This window comes from Peromyscus maniculatus, chromosome 19 (assembly GCF_049852395.1).
Source record: "Peromyscus maniculatus bairdii isolate BWxNUB_F1_BW_parent chromosome 19, HU_Pman_BW_mat_3.1, whole genome shotgun sequence".
Classification (NCBI taxonomy): domain Eukaryota; kingdom Metazoa; phylum Chordata; class Mammalia; order Rodentia; family Cricetidae; genus Peromyscus; species Peromyscus maniculatus.
In genome coordinates, this window is record NC_134870.1 from 68,320,472 (window position 1) to 68,339,689 (window position 19,218).

A 19,218-nucleotide genomic window follows, 5' to 3' on the forward strand; every position below is an offset into this window, starting at 1 on the left:
TTCTGGTCATGTCTCAATTGGAGAGGGCTGATTTTTCATTTGGATGTAAGGATTGACAGCTGGACCATGAAAATGCCTTTGAATGCTTGGCTTCTATGAGGAACTAGCATATTTGGTATTAGAATGTTCCTCTAGCTTAAGAGTCAATAGGCCAGTCTTGGTGACTCACACCAAGTTTTATTTATTTATTTATTTAAAGATTTATTTATTATGTATACAGTATTCTGTCTGCATGTATACCTGCAGGCCAGAAGAGGATGCCAGATCTCATTACAAATGGTTGTAAGCCACCATGTGGGTGCTGGGATTGAACTCAGGACCTCTGGAAGAACAGTCAGTGCTCTTAACCTCTGAGCCATCTCTCCAGCCCCAAGTTTTATTTTTTTAAAACATTGAAGATGATTAAGTTCAAGTTTGAGCCTCTATTCAGATCTTTAAAAAGCGATCAATTCAGGGCATTCCTGTTTCTCTGTACTGAGTCATACAAAATTTTCAGAGACTTTGGTCCTAACCCCACTGTTCATGTAAGACATAACACACCTTTCTGTTGATTTAGTTTGGAATGTTGTTCAGGTTCACTCTACTCGGAGCCCAGCAAGACCAGCGTACTCGGTAGCAAAGCAGTTCTGAGAGCGTGAAGCACTGGCTCCAGAACATGTGCTTCTGGGACCATACTCATAATCTAGTTTTGACGTTGGCCAGGGGCCCTGATTTCCCTGGATGAGATTCAGAAACTGCAGTGTCTTTTTCTAGTCGACAATAGCCTGACATTCCCAATTCCCTCCCACATCCTCCTCCTTGTCCATTCTCAGGATTAACAGTATGTGATCTTCGTAGACTCCAAATGTTTTAGTAATTATGGTCCTCGTGTCTGGCCAATGTCTGTGCCTTCCTCTGTTTTCAAGGGTCTTGATACTACTCTAGACACTAAATCTACAACACAATTTTACTCAAGTACAGTGTAGTTCTCAGGCTTTGCTTACGAACTGCAGTCCCAGACTAGAAAGGAGCAGACCTATGATGCTCTGACAGGCAAAGCTCCACAAGGAGCTGATCTTTGACAGTGGTTGTTTCTGTAGGTGTTAGGCAGCAGTGATTGGCGCGGGCAGGCCTGTGGGAGGAGAATGAGAGGGCTGCAGACTTGGTGAGGGCCTCAGCGCCCTTAGTCCCCTTAGTGTTACAACTCTGGGGTCCGCCTACAAAGTCAAGATTCAAAAGTTGCTGACTGTGTTCGGCATCATAGCATCCAGGCAGTCCTATGTCTCAGCCCTTGGCAGTAACCAGTGTTCCAGCTTTTGTCTAGGCCTAGGCATTTGGAATTTCTTAGCTCTAAAGACTCGGCTGTTCTCATGAACTATCCCAGTGATCAAACCTACAGTTTATCTTCTCTGGCTCCTTACAGGCTTCTGTTACTTTTGGTCTGTCTTGGCATTCTGCCATTTTGCTCTTTGGTGCTGCCCTTCCCTTTTTTCTCGCTCTGGCCACTCTGGCTGTTTAGCCGCAGCTGGCTGCCCCTCTGTGACTCCACCGCGCCACCTGCGGAGCTGCATAAATGCCACTGTTACTCTCCTGCTTCTTTGTTGGCATTACCACCTCACCCTACAGGAAGGAAGGAAGGAAGGAAGGAAGGAAGGAAGGAAGGAAGGAAGGAAGGAAGGAAGGAAGGAAGGAAGGAAGGAAGAAGGGAGGGAGGGAGGGAAGGAAGGAGGGAGGAAAGGAAAGGAAGGAAGGAAAGAGTGAGGGAAGGAAGGAAGGTTGGAAGGAAGGAAGGAAGGAAGGAAGGTTGTTCAAGAGAAGCTTTCATGACACCTCACGTTGCAGTACTAGGAGAGGCGGCACAGGAGTCTCCCTGTTGATGCAGTGAACCTAGACGCTTCCTCCCAGAGCCGAGAAGGGATGTTGGGACCAGTCACAGCTCTGCCCCTTACTACCAGCTTACAGCCACTGGGGCTTGTGGTTGAGGTCAGTCACACTCATAACTGTTGCACCAGGCTTGTGAACAAAATGCCTGGTACAAACTCATCTAGGCCTGCCTCGGGGTGCACCTTCAGAAGGTAGGGTATTCAGGCATGTCGGGGGTGTTGTATTCCTCAAGGTTCTCTAGAGTGGCTTACACCCTACTGGCTGACGGCTGTGGTCCAGCTAGTTCAACAATGGCCATCTATCAATGGACAGTCCAAGAATCCAGTAGTGGTTCACTCCACAAGGCTGGATGTCTCGGCTTGTCTTTAGTACATGCCAGATTTCCAAAGCAGGCTTTAATGGCAGTGTGAGCTTTCTGCTCACAGCTGCCTGTTCCCCAGGGTCTTCGCTTGTTACAAAGTGAGTGCTTACAGTAAGGCCTGTTTACTACACAAAGTGATCTTAACAGACTTCTCCACCCCATTTCCTAAGGAGAGGTGGGTCTCCCTCATCTGTCTCAATGACACTGTTGACTGTGCTAGATGGCGCTCTATGGCATACGGGTTCTGGGTCAGCATCAGAGCAGCAATCTCAGCAAGAGGTTCTGTATGAGTAAACCGTCACCTCACACTGCTCCTGAAAAGTTAATTCATTTTCATGGTGTATTAATTACTTTTCTCACTACTGTGACAGAGTACCTGACCCAAAACAACTCAAGATGGGTTTGTTTTGGTTTAAGGATATGGTCTATCATAGTGAGGAAATGCATGGCAACAAAAGCATGAGGCTGCTGGCCACATTCATCCACAGGAAGCAGAGACAAATGCTGGCATGCAGCTGGCTTCGGTGCATAGGATGATGCAGCCTACATTAAGGTTGGGTCCTTCCCTGGGATAAGCTCTGCAAACACCTTCATAGACACGCCCAAAGGTATGTCATTAGGCGATTTCAAACCTAGTTGACAAAATTAACCCTCACACATAGTGGACACATAAGGATGCCTATGCCTGCATTCAATTCCTTTGGCTCCAAAGGAGACAAGCAGTGTGCACAAAGGGGTGGTGAAGCAGGCCGAGGCAAGTGGACCGAGATCTTGCTCCCCTAAAAACAGGTAAGGCCCAGGGGAGCTCTCATGGAAGGAGAAGCAGACAAGGAAAGCCGAAGGCACAGTTTTGGATGGCGTGATGGAAAGATGCAGAGGCCTGAAGTTACTGGGACACAAGTAAACGCTAACGCTACTGAAGTACCAAAATAGGAGACTGGGGCATGGGATGCTGAAGGATTATGAAGACCTCTGAGGCCTCTGAAAAGGACAAGAAATAGGGAAGCGAATAGGCGGAGGAGGCTATGTTTGGGCAACGGTGCTGCAGTATGAGGGTCTATACTGAGCAACTGCGGACGTGACTGACGGCTCCCTCGCGCACCCAGGCTCTCAGGGAGCTCGCTCGCCAGCTGCCGCCGGCCTCTTCCCCTCTGGATGCGCACCAGAAACCCCGGGCGCTGCGCTGGGCCGCAGGGCGGGACTTCCGGCGCGTCGGGACTCCATCCGGGCCAGGCGCTGTGCACGGTGACGCGCTGGCCTTTCCAGAGGACGGCGGGGCAGCGAGGGTGAGGAGGCGCGCGCAACCAGGAGGCGGAGGGTTTGGGAGTGGCGGTCGCGCCCCTGCCGGAGGCTGCATCCCCTGTGAGCGGGTTGGGGAAACGCCAGCGACAGACACCCTGAGAGAACGGCGCCGCTCGGGCCGGGCCTCCCCGCCCGCGTCCCTCCGGTGGCCGCCCCTGTGCGGCCTGCGCATGCGCAGAGCCGGTCTCCCAGGGTTTGCCCTGGCGTTCGCCGGGCTGTGTTGCCAAGGCGGGTGTTTCCTATGCGGTCGTCATTTCTGCTGTCCTGCCCGGTAGAGTACGGACGTGAGCCTCCCCAGACCCTGGAATTCGCGTTAGGGCAGAATCCAGGGGCCGAGGCGCCTTACCCCCGAGAGGTGGAAGCCATCGCAGTTGAGTTTGCAAAGAGGTCCTTGCTCTTAAGTCTGTCTTCCCAGCTCAGAGATAAATGCACGAGTTCAGTTGATTTAAGAGTCTGTTTTGAGCGTCCTCTGTAGGAAAAGGCAACGGACGGCCCTTCCATTTTCAGAGCGCTGCAGTTTAACGGGAGATGTAAGCAGGGCGGCGCAAGGTTGGTCGACTTGATACTGGGGACGCACAGACGCCCCGAGAGAAGTTGACGTTACCCGAGACTAAGCACTAAAGGAGGTGGCCAGAGGGAAGGAGAATGGTAAGGGACGCGGCAGTTTTAGACAGCCACCCATGAGGGAAGCAGAAGTCTTAGCGCTGAGCAAACTGAATGTGGGTGTGGGAGTCAAGTCACATCGGCTGAAGAGGCGAAGGACACCCCGTTCGCTGTTTGGACTTCCTGAGGGTATGGGGATCCTACAGAAGACCTAATAGGAGGATGGCTGGATGAATAATAGTATCATTTATTAATGCACATAATGGTTTCCCAAAAGGTCGGGAACTGTAAGAAAAGGGAGGCGTTTTAAACCTGAGCGTCCAAGTGGCATTATTGGAAAAACTCAATGAGAATAATTTATTTGAAATTTCATGTTTTATCATATTTACCCAAGTTTTTATTTTAATTATATTCCACAAATACAAATGCTTTGATAGTTTTATCAAATCCCCAACTCTTGTATTTATCTTGGTGATTTTTTTGTTTTGTAGCTATTACGGCATCTTTATGTACTCTTCCCTTCTCAACCTCAGATACAGAACCCCACCTTTTCAAGCGTGGAGCATTGTCCATGCGTTTAATACTCTCAGCAATGAAGAAACAGGCTAAGCGGCTAAAATGTCCCGAGTTCATGTAGGCAGGGTTACTACCCAGGCATGTGCACCCTCTGTTCTTATACTCAGCTGCCGCCCCTGCGTTCCAGGTAATGATTTGGACTGGACTGAGAGACATCGGAGAGGAGGTTTGGGATTTTCCTAACATAGTTAAGAGGTGATCTTAAAACTAAGATCGTTTTAAGAAAGAGCGGTTAGACTGAACACCAAAGGTGGTAGGACTGACTGGATTTAGCATCTGGACTCCTGGTACAGCCACTCATGGTTTACAGATGGAAGAGCAGCTTTCGGGTAAAGATTGAACTGACCCGATGATTTTTTTTTTTTTTAGGGCAGCTGCACTTTGCAGTATTTGGATCAGTTCTGCTTGGTATAAAAATAAATGTGTTTTCTTCTTTGCCCTGAACAGTTCCCATCAGTCGTTTATGGGGTTTTTGTTTTATTTTGTTTTGTTCTTTTGTTTTTTTATCCTACCCTGGTAGTCCAGCTGTTTATAACTTTTAAAGAGAGATTCTATAGAATTTGTTCAAACTAGGGATACCGAGCCAGGCGGTGGTGGCGCACGCCTTTAATCCCAGCACTCTCGAGGCAGAGGCAGGTAGATCTCTGAGTTCAAGGCCAGCCTGGTCTGCAGAGTGAGATCCAGGACAGCCAGGAATACACACAAAGAAACCCTGTCTCGAGGGGAAAAAACAAACAAACAAACTATGGGTAATGGACAGTGTTGGTCCCAGATTAGAGCAAAACTGTAGACTTCTTTGAAGCCCTTATATTTCTTTCCAGGTTGATACTCATATTTATCATTGCAGTTAGCCCTCCCTATCTGCAGGGTCTGTATCTGCACATTCAATCAACTGCCGATCAGAACTACTTCAAAAAAGCCAGATGCTATGGTAGGCACCTGCAGTTCCATCACTCAGGAGGCAGATTCATGGGTACAAGGCCAGCTTAGGCTGATTTTGTTCTAGGAAAACCATAAAGGAAGGAGAGAGGGAGAGAGGGCAAGAAATATTCTAAAGGAGAAATAAAATTTTATTTATGCTAAACAGTATGAAGTTCTTGTCATCATTCCTTAAAGGAGTCCGTATAACAACTCTACACAGCGTTTATTTACATTGTTTAAGTCCTGTATTGAAAGACTATTCCAGTTGTCTAGTAGGAGAGGATGACTGTGAGCAGGTACTGTACCACATTAGAGAGGGATTTGAGGACTTGGGTATCTCTAGGGGCTCTTGGGACCATGCCCACGGATACCAAGTTTCTTTCATCAAATACTAGTGTGTAGTTCAGTTAACAGGAATTTTAAAGGTTCAGAAGAAAGAACCAGGCATATGTGACCAAGGCTTAACAGGACTAGCTGAAGAAGTGGGTGTATTTTGAAGTTTGTCTGGAGCATCTAAGTTCTGTTTTCCCTTCCTCTCACATATGTGAAGTTCCAAAAGAACAAGGTATGTTCTATGGAAATGATAAAAAAGAAAAAAAAAAAAAAGATGTAGACTTTTAAAATAACATTATACCTTTGGGTGCTTCTGGAGGAATTAAAACCATCAGTAGTTTTTGTGATTATTCCCTGACTCTAGTTGGATAGCTGTTTAAGTACAGTTCTTCCTGGTGGTGTTTTTCTAGTCTTCTGTCCTTTAGTAATGTAACCTTCAGTTACCTTTTAGTGACGAGACATGGCCTTGCTAATTTGCTCATGTGGATCATGAACTTGCTCTGCAGCCCAGACTGGTCTCTTGCTGTGGTCCTGCTGCGACCTCTCAAACGCTAAGATCACAGGGATGCACAACCATATCTTCATTTTGAGGTCACAATAAAGACCAGGATAGAATGTCATAAAGACTCATAAAAGGGAGAATTTTGCACTTGAGCCTTGGTTGACTGCAGCTTTTTTCTTTTTTAATTACGTGTGTGTGTGTGTGTGTGTGTGTGTGTGTGTGCGTGTGCGCGCGTGTGTGTGTGTGTGTGTGTGTGTGTGTGTGTGTGTGTGTGTGTGTATACACACCACTAAGTGTATCTGTGTGCAGGCAGGAGCCCAAGGAAGTCGGAAGAGAAAGTCATATTTCCTTGGAACTGGGTTACTTGGAACAGGCAGTTCTGAACTGCTGTGTGGCTTCGGGGAACTAAACCTGGGCCTGTACAAGAGCAGTAAGTGGTCTTAGCCACTGAACTGTCTCTCCCGCCCTGACTGCTGGCTGTTCTTAAAAATTTTATTTATTTATTTATTTTTATTTTTCGGTCTCTGCACTCTTCTTTCCCAGTAGATATTTGTCAAAGACAAGCAGAATTCATTTTTTTCTTTCGTTCTTGGGGTGGGTTAGGGTGTCACGTCACCCAGGCTGGCCTCAAACTCAACTGTGTAACTGAGGACGCTCGTGAACTCTGGAGCCAGCATTATTGGCCTGCACCACCATACCCAGCCTTTTTCTTAAAATGAACAAACTCTTCTGTAGAGGAGTTTTGTGCCAAGTGTATAAAATGACACCATGATCGCAGCTTAACAGTATTCTGTAAAGGGAGGATGAGTGTGCACCTTCAGACCCTGCAAGACCGCAGAGGATGCTCACTGGTATCCACAAGGAGACACTAACTTGTTAAAGGAGGAAAACTACAATTGTTCATGATTAGGAGAACGTAATTATATTGCGTTTATATAGTAGGATACAGTAGTAAAAATGAATGTCCAAAGCTACCTATAGTAACCTACACATATCTAACATGATAGGGAATGGTATGGCAAATTGCTAAGTGTACACAATATTATTAATATAAAACATTAATTGTATAAGAAGAGGACTTGGGAAAGAAGGTAAACAAGAGGCTTTGACTGTATATCCCTGTCTTCTGAAGTTGAAGGATAGGTAAAAGGGATGATTTTATTGTTCTTAATACCTTTTTGTATAGCTGACAGTATTCTTTGTGTCCTGGCTAGTTTTATGTCAACTTGACACAAGCTAGAGTCATCTGAAAGGAGGGAACCTCAATTGGGAAAATGCCTCCATAAGATCCAGTTATAAAGCATTTTATTAATTAGTGATTGACGGGGGAGGGCACAGCCCATTGTGGGTGGTGCTACTCTTGGGCTTGGTGGTTCTGGGTTCTATAAGAAAGCAGGCTGAGCAAAGCCATGGAAGCAAGCCAGTAAGCAGCCCCCTCCATGGCCTCTGCATCAGCTCCTGCCTCCAGGTTCCTGCCCTGTTTGAGTTCCTGTCCTGACTTCCTTCAGTGATGAACAGTGATGTGGAAGTGTAAGCCGAATAAACCCATTCCTCCCCCAAGGTTATTTGGTCATGGTGTTTCATCACAGCAATAGTCACCCTAATTAAGACACCTTGTAAAGACAAGAAACAAACAAATAGAAAAAATAAGTGACTAATAAATGGATTAGCAAATTTAAAAAATTTAATAAATCACCAGGCATGGTGACAAATGTCTATAATGCTGGCACTGCGAGACAGAAGCAGGAGTATTGTTACAAACTGGAGGCAAACCTGGTCTATAGAATAGTTCCAGGTCAAGCATGGCTACATAGTGAGACCTTGTCTCAAAACAAACCCTAAGTCTCAAATCAAATATCATTCCTTCTCTTGAGCCTCTATATTTTAAGCCCACCCCTGCAATGATCTATAAACTGTATTTATCACTAGGTGCTATAACTCACAATAGAGATTAAGGGGTTGGGCATGATAGCACAGGCCTGTAACTCCAGCTCTTAGGAGGCAGGAGGATTGTAAATTCAAGGTTAGCCTGTGCTGTAACAAGACCCTGTCAAATAAACTAAGTATTTAACAAGTATTTGAGGGGGAAATGTGCAAAGTAAAGTTGCACATTAGAAAGTGAAGAAGCCAAAAAAACAAAAAACAAAACAAAACAAAAAAAAAGAAAGTGAAGAAGCGATCTTTAAAAATTGCTACGTGGAGCTAGAACTGCGGCCTACCTGAGAGCATTGCTATCCTTGCATGCACAAAGCCAGGACTCAATCCCCAACACTGTAAGAACCTGGTATGGTGGTGCATGACTGGGAGGTGGAGGCCGGAGGGTCAGGGTCATCCTCCGCTGCACAGGGAGTTCAGCCCGGACTGTAGGAGACCCTATCTTAAATACACTTAGGTATGTATGGATATATGTGTGTATATTTATACAGCTTATTTATTGTTACTATATAACTTAATTTTTCCACCCTTAGTAACCCACAAATACTGGCAGCTACCCGGCCACACACCAGTTCAGAACATAGCAGTGGCAACTAGAATGTTTTAATCGTCCATAACCAAGAATGAAAAGACCTTGTTAATGTAGTGTTCCTGTTTATGTATTCATTATTCTCATACTTAAACGAATTACTCACCAAAGTTATTCTAAGAAACCTGAAAGTAGGTAGTAGCATCTCATTTTAGCATTTCCTTCCCAAGTTCTAACTCAAAATTAAAAAGAAAATATATAAAAACCTAAGCATTATTAAAAGTTTCATGCATTAAATGTTGGGGTTTTGATTTTTTTTTTAAATGCTATTTTTTTTTTCCAAAAGAGGAGCAGCTTAACACTAAGCAATATCTTCCTGGATGTGAATGGTATTTTTGATTGCTTACCAGTTTTTAATTGTCCATTGTTTGTTAAACTGTATTTTTAATTTCATTTGCTCTCTCCTAGGGAATGAAGGATGGCAGCGCGCCGTGCGTTGAAAGCTGTTTTGGTAGATCTCAGTGGCACACTTCACATTGAAGATGCAGCTGTGCCAGGCGCGCAGGAAGCTCTTAAAAGGCAAGCTATCCTCCAGGTTCAGATGACAAATACGTTTTTAAGTGCCGCTTTACCAAGGCGGATCATTAGCTAAATGGATGGCCTTGAGATGGCGTTTCACCAGCCTACCATACGTGGGGGAGCTGCCTTGGGTTTCGCTAGAAGATGTATGCATTGTAATATCCTCCGAACATTGTTCTCCCTGCCTTTATTAGGTTTGGCCTTTTGCTCTAGCCTTTTTCTTCTCTCTCCTCCCTCCCCCACTCTGGTTTTTTAAATCGATAATGTAAATTGGGGATGAAGACTCAAGAAACTAAAATAATAATTTAATTCTAAAAAGATAGAATCAGTAGCACTGGAAAAAAATCACATGACTCCTGGGATCCAGCTGAAATATATATATATATACAGGCACACGGGCATGTTCAACCTCCTGACCACCTAAGATCTAACATCTAACATTGAATTTGAAACTGTTGAAAATAATGCTTGCTTGAAAAACTTGGAATTTTTAGAAATATTTCCATCAACTAAATTTGATACTTCCAAAGATTAAAGACTGTCTTATATTTCTGATTCACCAGTTACAGTACTAACAAGTACAAGTCTAGAAACAAGCAAACAAGCATGGTAAAGGCATGATAAAGAGAACTGAGGGGCTAGAGGGGTGGGTCAGTAAAGAAGTGCATGCCCTGCAAGCTTGAGGACCTGAGTTCAGTCCCCAGCACACACATGAAGACAGATGTGGTAGAGGCTCATTGGCAGGCCAGCCTAGCCAGATCCATAAGCCTCAGGCTAACGGGAGACGTGTCTCAGGAGAGGTAGACAGCATCAAAGGAGTAACACCTGAGGTGGTCCTCTGGCCATATGTATGTACACACATGCACGCCCACACACGTGTGCACATTACACATATATACACAACGTGAACTGAATATGGATGTTTGCTTTCAGGCGTCATAAAAAATGTAGAGATTTTCAAAACCAACAATATAAAATTTGGTGCTTGTCATTTTCCAACCTTAGAGTATTCACTGTGTGCTGTTAATCCAAAACTCTGGTGACAAGTGTCCCCACTGCTGCCTATGAGGGCAGCAGCAGACACAAGCTTCGTCTTTGCCCTGGGACTTACTCTCCATATAGAGGATTGAACATGAGAAGCCAGTGTCCCTGGGACTTTCTCTCCATATAGAGGATCAAACATGAGAAGCCAGTGTCCCTGGGACTTTCTCTCCATATAGAGGATCAAACATGAGAAGCCAGTGTCCCTGGGACTTACTCTCCATGGAGAGAATCAAACATAAGAAGCCAGTGTCCCTGGGACTTACTCTCCATGGAGAGGATCAGACATGAGAAGCCAGTGTCCCTGGGACTTTCTCTCCATGGAGAGGATCGAACATGAGAAGCCAGTGTCCCTGGGACTTGTTAGGTGCAGCTGTCATCTTCAGTTGGAGTCATGGTGTTAACTGTATTTGGAGGATTGATGGGCAGTGCAGTGTTTAAAACCACAGCTAGACTTCCATCCTTGACATAGTCTCTGTCTGAGTCAGGCCTTCTAGGGCCAGGATGGGTGTCAGTGATCAGTGAGCTTCTGTGAAGAGACTTCCTAGGCTTGCTTTCTCGCTCTTCTAAGTATCTCAGGCTTGCCTCCAACTCAGATCTAGTGCAACGTGACCTTGCACCTCTAACCCTCCTTCTTTAATCTCTCGGGCTAGAATTGCAGGTGTGGGCCACCACCCCCAGTATATGCAGTCCTGGGGAGTAGAACCCAGGTTTTTGTGCATTCTAGGCAGGCACTCTTCCAACTGAGATATATCCCCAGCTCTATTTATTTTTAACAGCTAAATTTAATTTTTATTTTCTACATAGAAAACACTAGAGAAGCTGAGCTAAAAATTCATGCTGACTTTTTACCAGCTGTATAAAGGGCTTTATAAAAACTAGTAAAATTAGGCAGAATCACTTCAACTCTCTGTTTTTTATTAAGAGATTTCTTTGTGCTTCCTTTACTACTCATCAGAGTCACTGTGGCTTCTCCAACGCCAAAGCTCGAGATCTCTCTTCCAGATCGCCTTCTGGTTGAAGCGAGCTGATGTCTACTCCGGTTGCCCTCCCAGCCCACGGTTCTTTTGTTTGATTTTCTTTGATCTACACTTGAACTATGGAAATACTGATGGCAACTTCAGCATTCCCTATCTAAGATTATTACCATTAATTTCTAGAAGCAATTTACTTCAGAATCTATTTTAGAATGGATGCTGGGCCACTCCTCTTAGCACGAGTGAGCTCAGACAGTCTTCCCACAAGCTGTCAGTCACATTGAGGCACTGCAGACTGTGGGATGTGCTGGTGCTTCATTGAAACAACCGGCATTCATTCACAGTAAGTCATGGACGTTCAACTCCAGACCTCATGTTCAAGATAAAAGCTATTGTTCACACCTCTCTTACTTTTGATTGTTGTGAGTATCATATTCCTCCATATATATATACATACACACACACACACACATACATACATAAACCCACACTGAACAAGAGTTCTGGGTTGAAAAAGAGGACTTATTTTCCCACCTGTCTTTAAATTTTTGTCCACACATCACTACTAGGTCTCACTGCTTTGAAGAGGAGCTTTCTGTTCTAGATGCGAGAAAACCCTTTTTATCTCTGCTGAACAGAGACACCTCTGTGATGCTGTGCAACTCTGAGCCTGCCACTCTGCCAGGCAGGAGGCTGTCCATGGTTCTTTCGGGGTCACTGGAAGGTTTTCCTACCAGGGAAATCTCTGCACTGGCAATACCACTGTGGTTTCTATAAAAACAAATAGACAAGGGAAGCTGAAGGACTAGCTATACAAAAAGTTGGTTTGTTTGTTTTTAAACAACTCATTGAAACTGATGTGGTTATTGCACAGTAACCCCCAAATTTTTAGGATAAGAGCCATGTCAACGTAGTTTCTTTTGTGAGATAAACCACCACATTTAATGTGTTTTGCTGAAAATCGATCACACAAATATTATAGAGGTAATCATGATTACAGTGAATTAATCAAATAAATTTATTTAATGTTCTTTGGGTGAATTCTTAAAACTCTTCTATTTTATTTATTTGCTTGCTTTAAATTGTGTCTAGTACTTTTATGCCTTGTAGCCTTCTGGGGAAGACATAAAAAACAACAGTCTATTACTATAAATTCTAAATTATAGCTAAATTGTAATCACTTTTAGGTTTTATGTTAAAACACTGTTGAACCAAGAAAAGAATATTTTTAAGGATAGATTCACAAATTCTTTCTCTGAAACCATGCCAATTATTCAAAAGCAGATTGTGGAATCAGATTATTCCTGCATGTAAACAGTTCAAGAGAAGACAGGGCCTTGCTGTGTAGCCCAGGCTGGCCTTGAATTCACTGTATGGCCCAGGGCAGCCTCAGACTTTCCATTCTTCTACAGTTCCTGAGTCTGACAAGAAAACCAGTTTTGAGCATCTCTGAGCTGTCCAAGTAGCTTCTGTTGATAAACAAGTGACTTACTGGGGTGTGACCATCTCTACCAACATCTCACTTTGTGAGATGTACTGGATTATCTTTGGGACTTGTTTTTTTTTTTGTGTGTGTGTGTGTGTGTTTTAATGTTACTTGCTTCCAAATTACTTTCCCAAGTCTCTACTAACTGTGGCGTTCTTGGTTCTTTTAGTAAGGGAAATAAAACACTATGCCAGAACACTGAAAACATCGTCATGGCCCCACTGCTACCTGGCTGAATAAAACTGGGGAGTTACTTGCTCTATAAGCCTTAGTTTTGTCATGTTACATTAGTGGATGGTCTTTAAGATAACTCACCTCTCAGACCTGTGAGGACAGTAGGGTTCCATTTCTTTACTGAACTCCACCGGAAAGGGTAGTAAAGTCCAGAAGGCCCCACAAAAGTAGATGTAGCTTTCAAAGTTTAACATTCCAGCTCTTGGAGGTGAAGCACTGCCCATGGGGTGTAGATAATTTGTAAGCATTGGGAGATTTAAAAAGACCAAAAAAAAAAAAAAAAAAAAAAATCCCAAACCTGTCCATAACAGCACAGTTACTGACCCTCACGCCCTGACACTTGACCAGCTAGCAGGCTTTCTGGACTAGGAGGGGGAAGCTGCCTCATCACTTCTGAGTTTTACTTTTCCAGGTTACGTGCTGCTCCTGTGGTGGTTAGGTTTGTGACCAACACAACCAAAGAGAGCAAGCAAGACTTACTGGAAAGGTTGAAAAAATTGGAGTTTGACATCTCCGAAGACGAAATCTTCACTTCTCTGACTGCGGCCCGAAACTTGGTAGAGCAGAAACAAGTCAGGCCCATGTTGTTGGTTGATGACCGTGCACTGCCTGATTTCACAGGTGAGAGAGACTCGGAAGAAGTACAAACGAGTTCTTCCTACCTGAAATCATGGGGAAGAGGCATCTCCTAGATGTCCCTGTTATTACTGAGTGGTCCACAAAACAGACAGACAAAACTGTATCAACCTTGTCCATAGCAGTACAGTGACTTCCCCTCCTAAGGCTTGGCGGGCCAGCTCCACCACATTAGGAGCTGCTGTAGATGAGGGCATGAAAGCTGCCTCTGTGCTTCTGAATTGGACTTTTCCAGGTCACTGCCTGTGTTGATTCAGAATTTGAATCTGAGTTGATGTTTCTCAAATCTTTTTTGGTTTTTTGAGACAGGGTTTCTCTGTGTAGCTTTGCACCTTTCCTGGAATTCACTTGGCCTCAAACTCACAGAGATCCGCCTGGCTCTGCCTCCCGAGTGCTGGGATTAAAGGAGTGCGCCACCAGCACCTGCTTGAGTTGTTTGATTTTTAATGCTACTTAGAGCATTCCAATGGTTTAAAAAAAAAATATTTTGAGTATTACAACTCTTAATCCAGGATATGCTCTCTTATCTTGGTTAAATGAGATAAATCAAGACTTTCTTAAAAATAGATGCCATTGTAGATAGTACAAGTATTTCACAATGAATGTGAAATATTTTTCAATAAAGAGAAGATTCTTTTCACTTTGGAAAAAGTAACTATAGAAAACTGTCATAGTTATATGAAGCTTTGCTGCATTGTTTTGTTGTTATAAATGAAACTTTGTGAAATGATACAATATACAAAATAGATGTAAATATTTTAATTATAATGCCATGTGATAGCTTTACAGGTTAGGACCTCCAAACCTGTATGTACTAATAGGAAATATACCCATGTATCACTCAGAATTGTTATAACTGAAAAATAAATGTATTACCATCCCTGAGAACTTTGCAGGTTGTGTAGGTCTTCCAGTGAGTGTGCCTTCGCAGTGACAGTGAGTGCTCAGACTCTGTCTCTCTGCCATTTCTCTGCTGTCTGTCCTCCTGGAGAAGTGACTGGCTCCTGCCTAGACAGGCAGTTAGTGAGTCTTGCTTGGTACAGTATGTTAGTAAAGAAACTACTGAAGACCTCATGATGAGGGCATGTCCAAAGAACACTAGAAGGGATGATTTGAACATCGAAATGAATGATGTGGTTTTTACAACACACCATACAGACAAGCCCAGTGATGCTCAGTCCACTATTTATAGGCCACGACTGGAGATTGGGAGGGCTGTAGCTCCTTAACTCTGAAAAGAATTAAGGGACAAGCACTTACCGTACTTCTTTAATTCAGCTGTATTTTAAGATAACCAAATAGTTGATAAAAATTAAGTTCTTTATAGAAGAATCACAGATAGAAATGATAAAATTAAACATCAGCACTTGATAAGCCCTCAAGAAACAGGCAAGACTGTCAATAGATCTTAAAGCATTAGCTGCAAGGGTGATGTGGCCTTCAAAGTGGAGGGGTCTGGGTAACAGCTCTTCGACTCGCTGATCAATTTCAGTGTCGCCGCAAGTGGAATAACCAGAATCTTTCATAGTATCACCTATGAAGTAACGGTGGATATGAACCTATACAGGCTCTCAATCTAATGTCCTGTGTACAGGAAAGATAGGGAGAAAGGAACGACTCAAACACTACTGCAGACAATCAGCTCAATGCAGAATGTTTGGCCTTCTCCAGGGTTAGTGTCTCATTACACTGAGAAGGGCTGGAAGTAAACTTATAAAGTGAAAAATAAAAAACAACAGTCAAAAAAAAAAAAAAAAAAAGATAACAGTCAAAGGCAACATGGGCCTTGGGGTTTCCAGTTTGACACTCCCTATATTAAGAAACAGTTCGAGATTTGGGGGGAAATTCGAGATTTGGATGATGTTAAGAGCTATTAACTTTTTGGTATATTTATATTAAGGTTTTTAATATTCCATTATTTATTGATTAAAAACAAGCACTGAAATATGAAAGGGTGAAATGACATAATAACCTGGGATTTGCTCTAGAAAGACTTTCTAAAAATACAAAGGCTGATTGGTTGAAAATGCTGGATGACAGATTATCTAGGCTTATAATGCTAGGCTTTCTGCTCTCATGTGTTTATGAATATTTTCATGATAATGAGAAAGGTCATGGGACAGCAGTGGCTCATTGGATAAAGGCACTTGCCACAAGCCTGAAAATCCCTGGGTTTGATCCAAGGGGACCCACATTGTGGAAGGGGAGAAGCAACTCCAAGTTGTCCTGTGACCTTCACACTTGCACCATGGCTGGCATGTGTGCATGCTCACGCTTGTGTGAACACACACACACACACACACACACACACACACACACACAATTAAAATGTAAGATTTTACAAGGCCATGTGGTAGCCCACAGAACTGTCAAGGAAGCTGAAGAGTTAGTGTTCGGGCTGTGAAGCCTGAAGCAGTGTGCAGCAGCGCCCACAGAACTAATCAGGTGCCACTCATGTCCCTGTGAGTGATCTCTGGCTAGACCTGCGGCCCCAACAGGCACTGCAGCTGGAACCTGATAAGGTTGGTAGCCACTTGGGAGGAGTAACTTCCTGCTTCCCTGTGTTTCAGACTGACTAGCAGAGCTTTAGTCTCGGGCCACCCTCCTTAGCTACAAGGAAACCCACTATTCGGGTATTCTCTCGTCTGCCCCTGTGATGCCATATGAGCCAACAAGTTCTCTGGTTACCAACGTGATGCGGAAGCTGAGCAACTGAAAACCAAGACAAGTTTCTGTAATCAACATCATTGTTTCTGAATAAGCTGAAGGATAGCGAACAAGATTTGAGTCTGATTTTTCCTTTCTGACTAGTAAAAACAATTTTAAAATTCTAGCTATTTTTAAAAAAATTAAGATTCTGATGTGGCAGCAGTAAGCTAGAACGTAAAAGCAGAATCCTCAGTGAGGGCTGAAAGAAACCTGCCATTCAGTGATGGACTCTACCTCTGGGAACATGTTTATGTACATGAAAATAACCAATGCATGTGAATATTTTAAGAAAGTGAAAATATCTTTGTCAATATTATCTCTGCTTCAGTAAAAATACCCAGTTCTCACTATAAGTAATTATTTTAGTTTGTTCCCTTAACAAACTTTAACAAGTTATGTAATACTCATGGCAATTAGTAAGGAAGAAATTTGAAAATGTGTATCTGAACACAATGATTGGCAAATGTGAATTAGCAGATGCAAAATTATGTGTATGAAGGTACATAAATTATTATTATGAAGGTAAATGGGTTTGTCATATCTGAAGTCCTGTTATTAGATACTAAAGCCTTAAGCATGCTTTAATATTCGTGAAACTAAAAGTAGATTAGGAAATTATTATATCAACACGATAGTGCTTTCCATATATTTGTCTATAATTTCCCTTCCCTCTTAGAATTCCATTCCCTCATCAGTCACTGTTGCTCTGATTAAACTCATAGATGTTCTCCTGGTTGTAATCAGTAAAACAGTTTGAAATCAAGAATCACTAGTGAATATCGAGTTGCAATTTTCATTCAGATATTCTAGGTACTCAATAGCTATAAAACCATATATGAAGAATATAGAAAAATATTAATGTCCCTCTCTTCTCCCTCCTCTCCCAACCCACCCCCTCTCTTTTTCTTTCTCTCTCCTCTCAGACTTCCTAAATGTACTTCAAATTATGGTGGTAGCAAAATGTGCACATAATTGGAGATTTTCTTATGCAGTGTGACAGCTTTAAACTCTTACCTTCTTCCATTGCCAGGAGTACAAACAGACGCTCCCAATGCTGTGGTCGTGGGCCTGGCACCAGAACATTTCCATTACCAGCTTTTGAATCAAGCATTTCGGTAAGCCAGCTACTTGTCATCTGCCCGGATGTTCTCCCTTCATTTCTTCTTTAGATTTTAACACATGAGATTTTATATTTTAACTTCTGATTACCTAGATTGCACAAGAGGACAAACATCTTCAAAGTCACTTCAGTGTCAACATTAATAATACTATCTTGGGTTTTGTTTTGTTTTTATTCATTCATTTGTTTGTTTGTTTATGACAGGGTTGCTCTATGTAGCTCTGGCTGTCCTAGAACTTCCTTTTTTTTTTTTTCGAGACAGGGTTTCTTTGTGTAGCTTTGCACCTTATAGACTAGCCTTGAACTCACAGAGATCACCTGCTTCTGTCTCCCAAGTGCTGGTACTAAAGGCTTGTGCCACTATGCCCAGCTTTGTTTTTAATTTTTTAAATTACATTTATTTCTGTGTGTGTGCGTGTGCGTGTGTGTATACATGCATACATGCTCACTCACACATCTGTCACTGCATCGAGGTCAGAGGATAGCTTTCAGAAGTTGGCTCTTTGCTTTCACCGAGTGTGTCCTGAGGATCAAGTTTAAGTCATTGGGCTTGATGAAAGCACCTTTACCTGCATCATCTCATTTTGTTTTTGTTTTTCTAGTCATCTGGATGTTAATAGGGGATGATCATTTTTTCTTCTTATTTATAGAATCTGTGTTCTAGAACAAGAATTCATAATAAAATTCCAACTGGAAAGGAAGTGTGGTTATTATTATTATTATTTTATTACTGTTGGCATTTCCACTGAGAAATGCTGGTCACTGAGAGAAAGTAGCCTCCAGCTATCACCTGAAAACAGTGAGGATGATTCCCATCCCTGAGGAGCCAGGCTATGAAGAGTGGAGTCTTTGGCCACATTTTCAAAGCAACTAACAGTGAGTGCTAGTGAAGGACTGCCCTGGAACAGTGTCAAGATGAAGATTCAGGTAGTGTCCACGTAACTTGCTAAATCAGTAGGTTGGGTGAGGGGCTGAAGAAGAGTAAATCCAGGAGAATGTCAGATTCCAGCCTCTGCAAGTAGAGGAGCGCTCTGGTCAAACTTTAGTGGGGAGTGGGTGGAGACATTCTATTTGTGAGACAGCCAGGTAGCGATTCTCCAGCAGTGTTCACAGACACACAGCACTCCAGTGCTGTAAATTCAGTGTGTGTGTGTGTGTGTGTTTAACCTACACCAGCTCCTGCAGCTTCTCCCAAAAGGAAAACCATGGACTTGTTCTCTTACTTTCCAAAATAAGTTGGACAGAATTTACCTACAAATCTGATCTGGAGCGAGATTGTGGTTTATTTTTCCTTAAAGTTTTCATTTTCTCATTTTGCTTTGTATTTCTTGTCAGACAACTAAACAGTGTAATTTGCCTTTATGTTTATGGCAAGTAGATGGTTTAAAATATTACAGAAGGAGATACTGAATTAATTTTCAAAAGTGTCAGTGTTTTGACAGAGGACCAGGAATGGACAGTGCTTGCCCGCCATGCACAAAGTCCTTAGTTCAGTCCCCAACACCACATAC

General features: G+C 43.1%; 1 protein-coding gene and 1 long non-coding RNA gene across 6 annotated transcripts in view; one reads left to right on the plus strand and one right to left on the minus strand.

The window, feature by feature from the left end:
* Positions 1 to 6,517, minus strand: part of LOC121824019 (uncharacterized) — a 32,880-nt gene extending 26,363 nt beyond the window's left edge. The window contains exon 1 of the long non-coding RNA XR_013046186.1: positions 6,261 to 6,517. This is a non-coding gene — a long non-coding RNA (uncharacterized LOC121824019). The remainder of the gene's footprint in view (positions 1 to 6,260) is intronic.
* Positions 3,433 to 19,218, plus strand: part of Hdhd2 (haloacid dehalogenase like hydrolase domain containing 2) — a 28,933-nt gene continuing 13,147 nt past the window's right edge. The window contains exons 1-4 of one of the 5 annotated variants that reach the window (XM_006973842.4): positions 3,433 to 3,510; positions 9,394 to 9,504; positions 13,655 to 13,863; positions 17,618 to 17,702. In XM_006973842.4, coding sequence (XP_006973904.2) covers positions 9,404 to 9,504; positions 13,655 to 13,863; positions 17,618 to 17,702 — 395 coding nt within the window. In that variant the 5' untranslated portion in view covers positions 3,433 to 3,510; positions 9,394 to 9,403. Of the gene's footprint in view, positions 4,319 to 9,393; positions 9,505 to 13,654; positions 13,864 to 17,617; positions 17,703 to 19,218 lie in introns of all 5 variants that reach the window. The other 4 variants (XM_076555529.1, XM_076555530.1, XM_076555528.1 and 1 more) reach the window with 4 other exon arrangements.